The sequence below is a fragment of the Aquarana catesbeiana genome, linkage group LG06, assembly GCF_042186555.1.
Source record: "Aquarana catesbeiana isolate 2022-GZ linkage group LG06, ASM4218655v1, whole genome shotgun sequence".
In the NCBI taxonomy this organism is placed as follows: domain Eukaryota; kingdom Metazoa; phylum Chordata; class Amphibia; order Anura; family Ranidae; genus Aquarana; species Aquarana catesbeiana.
In genome coordinates this window covers 123,323,025-123,334,288 of record NC_133329.1, presented here as the reverse complement: position 1 = coordinate 123,334,288, position 11,264 = coordinate 123,323,025, and the positions used below count along the sequence as shown (strand labels likewise).

Sequence of the window (11,264 nt, the reverse complement as noted above, 5' to 3'; positions counted from 1 at the left end):
ACTTTGCATTCATTTAAAAAAAATTTCAGCTCACTGGGTCTTTTGTTTGAGTTCTGGTCAAAGCACAATGGGGTTTATTTACTAAAACTGGAGAGTACAAAATCTGGTGCAGCTCTGCATAGAAACCAATCAGCGTTCAGGTTTTTTTTTGTCAAAGCTTAATTGAACAAGCTGAAGTTCCAAGCGGATTGGCTACCATGTACAGCAGCACCAGATTTTGCACTCTTCAGTTTTACTAAACCAACTCCTATCTGCTTGGAGTTTGCATGTTCCCCCTCTCCTTGCGTGAGTTTCTGTATTCTAAAGACATGCTGGTAAGGTGATGGGCTGCTGTCTAAATAAAAAAAAAAAAAAAAAAAACTCACTAGTACAATATTTTACAAAGCATTGCTAAGATGGCTGCATGTTACAACAGGTAACAAGGGCTTTAAACTCCTAGGGAGAAAAGCGCTAAATATATTAAATTGACACTATATGTACAGTCATTGCCCCGTCCCATCAGACACACTTCTTACAAGGTGCCTTATAAAGTGACAGGAGGTACACAGCTTTGATTGATTGTGCCATCTCTCCGATTTACTGCAGGAGCATGAAGGTTGTAGCTGGGCCCTTGGATATCATCTTTCTAAACAAAGGGCCAGTTTACTGTCCTTCAGACTTTGGACTATGACCAGTGGAAGTAGAGAATGTCCTGGAATCCAGTGGGAGTAAACAATGCCCTATCTTTGGTGTCAGAGGACTAGTGCCCCATCATTGATGTCAGTTATAGAAATAGTGTCCCATTGTTGGTGTCAATAGAAGAAATCCTGCCCCATCCTTGATACCAGTGGAAGTAAGTATGGCCCATTGTTGGTGTCAATGGAAGGAATTATGCCCCATTGTTGGTGTCAATGAAAGAAATTGTGCCTCATCATTGATGTCAGTGGGGGGAAATTGTGCCCTTTTGATGGTGTCAGTGAAAGGAATAGTGTCCCATTGTTGTTGTCAATGGATGGAATAGGGCCCCATTTTTGGTGTCAATGGATGGAATAGATGGAATAGTGCCCCATTGTTGGTGTCAGTGGATAGAATAGTGCCCCAAGGGTCGAATAAAATCAAGCAAATGGCCGCAGTTTGGAGATGGCTGCAATAGAGTTCTGCCTAGCTTTCCTTGTGGATGAATGTAAAGATCATCAAATGAAACAGATCCAGCACCACATTATAAAATAATAGTTTTATTAAAAAGACAAACTCTGTTCAGATACAAAATGAAATACACAATGGCTTGTTTAAGTAAAAGTGCAGAAAAACATCAGAGTCCTGTATTTACTTCCCGGAAAAACAACCCAGAAACACAGTGTCACGGGGCTGAGAAGATCTCAGGGATTGTAGCAGTCCTCTGGGTGATTGTGGGCTCCAGGGCTTAGAACTTTTAATCTAGGTCAGCAGGGACTTGACTATTCACACACATAGTACAATCACTAACTCAGGAGGTACAAATCATAAGGAATCTGTTGGGGTGATAAAATGGAAGCTGTTACTGGTAGACTTGCACACATCCCTGAATGCACAGGGCCCTAAACGCAGGCCCTACTAGGTACAGCATTCGGTCCATCCAACTGCAGCCTGCCATTGGCTTTGATGGGCTGTCTGCAGCAGGGCTGGATGCCATACTTGTCCCTCCCAAGAGCACTAAAATATGAGCAAAGTGCTTTATGGTTACCTTCGTTGCTTGGTAGAGCTAGATCAAGGATGTGGATATCCGCTGGCAGATCAAAAACCAAAGCAGCAGTCACTGCTCCCATGTTTGTATCTTTAGGGAGAATTCATGGCGACTTTCACAGAGAAGTAGTTGAGTAATTCCCAGTCACTTTGCTCTGAGGTTTTAGAGTTCTGTGAAAGCTTGGTAGATACATCACTGCATATAAACTCATACACACTAAAAGCACAATTCTCAGACAGCTGACAGCAGGAAGCACAGTCTTGTGAGCCATTAAGGCAAATCAGCGCAGCACCAGGCGCAAAACTTCCAAATGTGGCAAAATGCACAGCATTGCAACAGGTTCAAATTAATGTGTATTTATAATAAGAAACATTGAAGGTTTATGTTGATGCCAGCCCCTGCAGCAGCTCACATCTTCCCTTCGCTTTTTGGTATTTCTGGGTATGGCAGATCATGTAACTCACTTTCTTTTGCTAAAGCACCAAGCGCTGACACGTGGGGGCGGAGGAAGGAATCCTCAGCTCTGTGTAAGCTCTAAATAGGACTGGAGTTGGAGCCTACACGGGTTTCTTTCTCCTTGGTCCTGGCATGGGATCAGATGGAAGTAAAAACTGCTGCAGGGGGCAGATTTCAATTGAACGTGTTACTGCACTCTGTGTAGGCAAAGCTTTAGGGCCTTTTTAGTTAATTTGGCCCAGGGCACTATAATTTAAGAGGTTCTTCCACATGGCATATTCACAGTTGTCATATTAAGTGTCCAGTGAAGGCTCAATGAGCTAGAGGCTGCAGGGCCTGGACAGTTCAGGCAGGTGATAGCTCAGAATAGTATATGTTGTAGTGTCAACTGTGATCCAGTGTTTCCATATAAAAAAAAAGTCATATACTTATTGCACATCACTAATCATGTCCAACGCAATCCCTCTTTAGGTTTTATTTTTATCCTTGGGTCTTAACCAGCCTGTAAAGCTCAAGCGTGATCTTCTCTTTAGGTTTGGCTCTGGAGGGGTTTGCTTCTGTTGAGTATCTGAAAAGAAAAAGAGTTTTGAATGTTACATATTTCACAGTGTAACAACCCATCAGGGGCCCTGGCTTCCTGCAGGATGTGTGCCATAATTATCCATTTCCTTAAGGTTTTGTAACAATTACCTTTTCCACTGAAGGGATATGCTAACCCCATCCCCAAGCTGCAGGACCAGCGTATCCCCTCTTTGTCTGTGTCACTGGACCATCTCAGTACAAGTGGCCTGACTCACAGCTATGCTACAGCTGATCAACCAAGCCCCACCATTATATCAGTGTAGCGTAGGGTGTACTGGTTTGAATGTTACAGGAGAAAATATTGCACCAGTACAATAAGACCACAGCTAAGATATATTAGCCCAATGCTTAATGGAGTAGAGATAATGACAATCGATCAGAAATCAGCTCTCATTAGCCCATTCACTTAAACATGCTTTGAGTTGCTTTCTGCTCATTTAGATGGGATAGTACACAGAAAGCAATCAGTATTACCAAATAGGCTCTCATGGCAAAGAAATCATAAAAAAGGTGTTAAGCCTAACTTTTTTGTTATAGTTTTACAGAGTTAAGACTGCCACACACAGAGCTCAAATTGTGGCCAAGGCATGTTGAATCAGCCAGAATTCGAGTCATGGATGCTCCTGTTGCTACCATTCAGCTCCACCAAAGTCTATTGTATAATAGACTTTTGTTGAACAAACCAGGTGGAAAATTGTCAGCTGAACAGTTTCTGTATCCAATCAGAAGCAGGCACTGTTAAAGTCGAAGGAGCGGGCTGTCACAATACAATAGCCACCAGGAGAGATTTGTCCATCTGCTATTTAGCATTTATAGAGGAATCGGTTAGATCTCTTTTGTTATGTCTGCAGGCTGAAAGGATAAAAAAAAATCTATAATTGTTTGGCCGGCTTAAAGACTGGGGAAGCTGAGAGGGTAAAGGGAAGGATAAAAAGGAATCTCACAACAAAACATAGTAGATATCTAATACTGATCCTGGCCGGGCAATTTCTGACCATAGGCTCAATTGACAAACCAGTTTTTTTTCTTTTTCTGCATTATTCCTTTGATAGTACACCTTATTTATTACTTTATTCTCAGATTTCAAATCACAAAACACACATTTTACCTCTACTAGTGATAATAAAATTAATATTAAAGTTAAGTCAAAGTTTACTACATAGGTTATCACCCCTTAACGTGTTCCCAGCAGCCTTAGGCATAAAGGCAGCCCCTGGGTGGGTGGGATTTAATGCAATGCTGAGTGGCCAGGTATATGCATCCATGAAGAACGGCTTTTCTGGGTGCTCCCAGCACAGTAACTAAGATGTCATGGGCAGCTCCCAATGCATACTTGCGATCGAGATCTTCCGAACGTGTGCCTGCTGTGACAGCCAATCATAGCATTCACAAAATCTGGAAGCCCGGCATTGCGATCCTCTTAACCCCCCGGTTCTCACTATGAATCACACAGGAATGTGCTGTGAATTCCTGCGTTATTCAAATGGGATTTATTGGGGTGCAATTTGATCGCATTGCACTGCACCAAAACTGGTGCATGCACCACTTTTGAAAATGAAGTGTAACCGGATCGCATTGTACTTTTGTGCCATGCAATCCGGTGCAGGCAAATGCATTTGAAAACTGCTTTTGGGGCGTCGCTAACTTGATATTGACACCCGCTACAGATCGCAACTGCAGTGTGTTTTAAACACGGTGTAGGAAATGTTTTCCGCACCGCGTTCTAGTGTGAACTTAGCCTAGTGATATTATAATAACACATTTATCTCAGTAAATCAAGCCTCATGTGTTATTTGGCAGCAATAACGTATAATAATAGATAATGTTATAGCAGTGGCCTCATTTTTATTCTGGCCTCTTGTTGGGAAATCCCACAGTGTTCTTTTTATTCACTTGATTATTAGCAGACTTTTAACCATTAAATATTGTGTACATCTCTAGTTGTAGTGTGGTCCCGTTAACTAGCATGTAAGGCCCCATTCACATGGGTCCCTGGGGCCACATAACATAAAATGTAGCTTGTTTCCCCTCCCAGCAGCCATAGGTGCTGCAAACAGTCACCTATAGAGTTCAATGGCTATATGCAACAGTTGCCTAAAACATGCGCATGATATACAGATGTACAATGCTGGACACAAGCTGTTTGCATTCAGGGTCCTATATCCATTCACATGTGTATCATGTACCAACGTATACACGTACATAGCCATTGATTTCTATGGGCGGCTGTAAGCAGCACTTGTGGCTCACAGGTGGGGAAATATGCCCAAACTTTATGTTTTACTGCCCTAAAAGCCCATTTGCGCAAGGCCTAAACATAAAAGATACTATAGTGTTTATTGCCATCTAAAAGAAATACATCATACATGGCTTCTAGATAATGACTAGCAGGTAGCACTCACCTGAATGTTTTTTGATCATATTTTCCATCATTTCATCCTCTTCCTTTTCACTGTAAAAAAAACAAGCATATATTCATTCGCTGAATCATCTTTCTATCATTTTACTAGTGTCAGATAACGCATTAAAGTGTACCTAAAGGCATTTTTTTTAAGCTTGAGATAAAGTGTTGAGGGGTTAAAAGAATAAGCCGCTTTGGCTGCAATACTCACCTTCAGTCTGGTGCTGCCCACCCCACCCCCACCCCGAGGAAACTCCTCTACACCACTAGATGGAGCTCCTCCTTTGGGCTCATTCAACTCACGTCCTCTGAGCCAAGGATGTCATGGTCCCCCCTGGAGAGCGTTATCACATTGGCCTGGGCTTATAGTACTTTAGCACAGAATGTTGCAAATATGTTATTACACAAGTGACGTCCTGTGCAGCAATAAGGACTACTCAAAGCCACTATTAATGGAGACAAGCAAAGACTGGTGACACCAAGAACAGCCTTGGGTAAAAGGTATGTGTATGTATATATATATATATATATATATATATATATATATATATATATATATATATATATACATACATACAGTATCTCACAAAAGTGAGTACACTGCTCACATTTTTGTAAATATTTTATTATATCTTTTCATGTGACAACACTGAAGAAATGTCACTTTGCTACAATGTAAAGTAGTGAGTGTACAGCTTGTATAACAGTGTAAATTTGCTGTCCCCTCAAAATAACTCAACACACAGCCATTAATATCTAAACCGCTGGCAACAAAAGTGAGTACACCCCTAAGTGAAAATGTCCAAATTGGGGCCAATTAGCCATTTTCCCTCCCTGATGTCATGTGACTCGTTAGTGTTATGGGTGAATGGGGAGAAGGTGTGTTGAATTTGGTGTTATCGCTCTCACTCTCTCATACTGGTCACTGGAAGTTCAACGTGGCATCTCATGGCCAAGAACTCTCTGAGGATCTGAACAGAAAGAATTGTTGCTCTACATAAAGATGGCGTAGAGTATAGGAAGATTGCCAAGACTCTGAAACTGAGCTGCAGCACGGTGGCTAAGACCATACAGCAGTTTAACGGGACAGGTTCCACTCAGAACAGGCCTCGCCTTGGTCGACCAAAGAAGTTGAGTGCACGTGCTCAGCATCATATCCAGAGGTTGTCTTTGGGAAATAGAGTGCTGCCAGCATTGCTGCAGAGGTTGAAGGGGTGGGGGGTCAGCCTGTCAGTGCTCAGATCATTTGATGCACACTGCATCAAATTGGTCTGCATGGCTGTCATCCCAGAAGGAAGCCTCATCTAAAGACGATGCACAATAAAGCCCGCAAACAGTTTGCTGAAGACAACAGACTAAGAACATGGATTACTGGAACCATGTCCTGTGGTCTGATGAGACCAAGATAAAATTATTTGGTTCAGATGGTGTCAAGCATGTGTGGCGGCAACCAGGTGAGGAGTACAAAGACAAGTGTGTCTTGCCTACAGTCAAGCATGGTGGTGGGACTGTCATGGTCTGGGGCTGCATGAGTGCTGCCGGCACTGGGAAACTACAGTTCATTGAGGGACATGCTGGAGCAGAGTATGATCCCCTTCCTTCGGGGACTGGGCTGCAAGGCAGTATTCAAAAATGATAACGACCCCAAACACACCTCCAAGATGACCACTGCCTTGCTAAAGATGCTGAGGGTAAAGGTAATGGGCTGGCCAAGCATGTCTCTAGACCTAAACCCTATTGAGCATCTGTGGGGTATCCTCAAATGGAAGGCGGAGGAGTGCAAGGTCTCTAACATCCACCAGCTCTGTGATGTCATCATGGAGGAGTGGAAGAGGGCTCCAGTGACAACCTGTGAAGCTCTGGTGAACTCCATGCCCAAAAGGGTTAAGGTAGTGCTGGAAAATATTGGTGGCCACACAAAATATTGACACTTTGGGCCCAATTTGGACATCATCACTTAGGGGTGTACTCACTTTTGTTGCCAGCAGTTTAGACATTAATGGCTGTGTGTTGAGTTATTTTGAGGGGACAGCAAATTTACACTGTTATACAAGCTGTACATTCACTACTTTACATTGTAGCAAAGTGTCATTTCTTGAGCGTTCTCACATTTTTGTAAATATTTTATTATATATTTTCATGTGACGAGTGTACTGATTTTTGTGAGATACTGTATATTTTTTTTAATAGAGATGTCTTGATATGTGAGTTCCCTAAAGTTTCTACTGATGATCTGCTACAAGGTGCATGATACAGTGAGGTTGATTTAATAATGACAAATAGACTGTGCACTCTACAAGTGCAGTTGCTCCAGAGCTTAGTAAATGAGCAAAAGCAAAAGGTGACTTTCATCATCCAATCATGTGCAGCAAAAATGCTGTTTTTTTTTAAATTTTATTTTACCTTGCATGTGAATGGGTATTCTTGTAATGCAGGAGGTTCCAATCTTTTTATATGGGGGGGTCACAGGGATCTGGCTTATATTTACACTTCTATTATATAAAAAAAGCCTGACTGATAAAGATCATGCAACAAGACTGATTTACAAAGTACATTGTTTACATACTTCTGTGAACTTCTTCTGCACATAATTGGATGTTTAAACAGGATGACTCGGCTAAGTGAGGATGTAAATCACCCCCAATAAATTCAGTCTGCCGTTATTTAAAAGTACTCCAATAAAACACAATAAGAGATGCAGGAACATAACTTGTTGTTCTGGTTTTACTGGTTTTATTTTCCAGATAAATAACAATTCATAGGATCATAGAGACACTGAAAGAGAAACCAGTTCACCTTTAGAATGAAAAACACCCATCATTTAACATTTATGGTCAAGTGCACTCGAAGAACATCAGCTGCCATTATAGACATTACAAATGAACCGGGCAAATAAATTGGGATTAGGAGAATGTAAAATTCTAAACCCTGCTGTGCCGGCATGTAAAGATTTAGAGACTGTTTCTTTAATAGAGTGCTTCTACTCCAGAGGTCGCAGGGCATGCTCCAACAAGATGTGCTGACTAACAAAACGATCAGCATACTGATCTATGGTGCAAGAGCCACCTATTTCACCACTAACTTGTCTTTGCTGGCTGGCCAGAAGAGACTGCTACTGCATCTGGTATTGGTTTGGTGAGCACAGCCTTTCACAAAGACATGGAGACTTTCTAAGGGCATTTAAAGGAAAGGATTTAAAAAAACAAAGTTATAGTTACCTGCTCTGTGCAAAGGTATTGCACACCATGGTCCCTCAACTCCTCTATGGTGATCCCTCACCGGTGCTGTCCCCCAGGTGCCCCCTCAGCAAGTGTGCTGGGGGGGGGGGCACCCATGTGGGGGCGCTCCCGAGCTGGGTTGATTGCATCCATAGACACACAGCGCCAGTAAGCCAAGCCCCCAAATGTTTGACTGACAGCAGCAGGAACCTTTGACTCCCACTGCCCTCAGCGTCTCCTGTGTGACCAGGGCGAGTGGCACTGAAGCTGGGACAATGCTGGATTGGTGAGAAAAGTCAGGTAAGTGGTTAGTGATTGGGGGGGGGGTAACAGGTAGTGAGGCGTTTTTTACCTTAATGCAGGGAATGCCTTAAAGTATAATTTAAGTACAAAACGTTTTTTTTTTAGTTTTGGATAGAGTGCAGAGGAATTAGAACAATTATTTGGCTTTTATCGCTGTCTGTGCTGTTAGGGAGATTCACTTTATTTATCCTGTTTACCATTATCATTGAAAGTGAAAGTAAAAGAAATCCTAAATATTGGCTTGTCACTATAGAAGTAATAGAGGGGATACTAGTTCTAGTGACCTCAAGGGATTTTCTTAATTTGCAGGGATTTCCGCTCACTTCCTGTTTGTCTATGGGATGGAAAGTGAAGGTAAATCTCCCTAACAGGACACATATGTCAAAAAAAAAAAATCTGATAAACCGTTTAGACTTCATAACCACTTTATTAGCGACCAGCAGTCAAATAGTGAAGCTTTCACCTTCTGGCAGTATTGAAAAATTAAAGCAGTTGTATACTGCTGGATGTTTTTTTTTCACTGCAAGGTAAAGTCATAATGTGCTAGTATGCATACTATCACATTATGTGAAACTTACCTTAAAACAAAGGTGTTCTAGTGTTTGCTGTGATGTCAGCGCTGCAGCCGAATCCATCTTCACCTGTCTTGCATCCAGGTTCGCACGCAGGAGCTCACATTCACGGCACAGGGCTCGGAAGGAACAGCACTGGTGGCCATTCCTTTAGAGCGCATGCGCCAGTAATGTCACTGGCTGCATGTAATGTAAATATCTCCTAAACGGTGCATGTTTAGGAAATATTTGTACTACCTATAGGTAAAAGTCAGTAAGGGAAGTTTACTCCCTCTTTAAGCCTACTATATATTCAGAGACCTACTATGCCTATTGGAAAATTCAGCCCTGCCTACAGTTTTTCTTTACCTGGCTTTGGATGCCTGTAAAGGGATTTATTCCCAATAAGGCAATGCAATGAGCTATGACAAATGGCAGTAAGCCCTAAAAAAACAATTACAATTCACATTCATCTATGCAGAGCAGTTGGAGCAGCAAAAGGGCTGATCACAGTTACTTTTACAGTTAGATAGAACATCAAGTATTGCACCAGAAGGTTAATGCAGACGCTGTAATAACTTGCTGGTGTAAATACTTGATTTTATATCTATAAATACTTTTAAAACCCTTTGAAGTCCAGGGTTTCTTGACATGACATTACTTTCAATTCCTGATGAAGAAAGGGGTTTTGGATCCCTGAAACATTTTGCCTGACTTTTGCTGAACTGTTGCCATTTGTGAAGAGAATATAGAACTCTTTGGACAGGACTTTGTGTGGGTGCTTTTTTGGTTCACCTATTTGCCAATTTCCCAATTTGGGTGACCCCTTTGTCTAGGAAGGTCCGCCCCTTTGTGGTGAGCTGCGGATTCCAAGCCATCAGGTACAATTAACTATTGCTTTTTATAGGGCTAAAGATTTGAGTTCAGTTCCTCAATTCCACCCCCTTGGTCATATATGAACTCTGATTCCTCTTAAGTGCTGCACAATATTATTTCTAACTTTGCTAGCCAATAATTTGATAATTTGTTTTATTAATCCATCTGCAAGCAGCTAAAACCTTCTTCTAGATGTATTGAGATTTAGTAACACTGAATACCAGATTACTGCCGACATGAAGACTAGCGGTAGCCGCATTCAGTTCCAACTTCCGCGTTCACACTAACAGCAGTCCAAGGGTGGAGGCAAAGAGCAGAAAATAGTTTCCACATCATGGTCACGGTCACTACCAAGCACCCAAATGTCACTTGATCTCAGGGCTACCAGCTGTAGTAAATGCAGAAAGAGTGCATTGTTGTGCAGGATAGGAGAAACTTTTCTCACCGTAATCGATCTTCGTCCAGGCATTCAATAATCTCACTACGATCGTTCACAATCAGCAAATATTTATCCAGAAGCTCACTTTCTCTCTTTTTGTCTCTTGGAGATTTCAGATGGTCTGAAAAAGACATGGAAAAGTCAGTACAGGATACAGAGAACCAGGCAATCCCCAATGATGGCTATAGAAAGAGAAGGATTATTTGGCACATGAATGAGGTGCCGATTATAATGTAAGCTAGGCAGTGGAAACAAAAGTTTGCAGCGAACATTAGATATGAGATTATCTGAGCACATGAAGAAATAATTAAAAATGACAACCAGGTGATTTTTGATGTGAAATTGGCACTGGGCACACTGGCTCTGGTTCAGCAGCACTCCACAAAATGGGGAAGAACCCAGAGTCTGTGCACATACAAGTCCAATTGGACTTGCTGGACTGTAACAACATATACTGTCTCCCAGCTTCTGAGTGTCCATAACAGTATCAAATAACAGAACCCAAAGCTATGGGCAAAGTAAACAACTACTGTACAGGGCTCTGTGGTATGACACCCTACTTTTACACAAACTTAAAGGGTTAGCCCAACTTAACAGAAAAATAGGATTTTTATTACAGCTTACCTGTAAAATCATTTTCCTGGAGTACATCATGGGACACAGAGCCTTAAGCAATTACTTAATGGGTTATAGGCCACCTTCAGGTGTTGACACTGGTAAACCCAATCAAAGGAAG

General features: G+C 41.9%; 1 protein-coding gene across 1 annotated transcript in view; it reads right to left on the bottom strand.

Moving 5' to 3' along the window:
- Positions 1 to 1,198: 1,198 nt before the first annotated feature.
- Positions 1,199 to 11,264, bottom strand: part of MICALL2 (MICAL like 2) — a 150,328-nt gene continuing 140,262 nt past the window's right edge. Inside the window, exons 16-18 of the mRNA XM_073636751.1 lie at positions 10,535 to 10,649; positions 5,143 to 5,192; positions 1,199 to 2,726 (exon numbers count right to left, since the gene is read on the bottom strand). Coding sequence (XP_073492852.1) covers positions 2,626 to 2,726; positions 5,143 to 5,192; positions 10,535 to 10,649 — 266 coding nt within the window. The 3' untranslated portion in view covers positions 1,199 to 2,625. The remainder of the gene's footprint in view (positions 2,727 to 5,142; positions 5,193 to 10,534; positions 10,650 to 11,264) is intronic.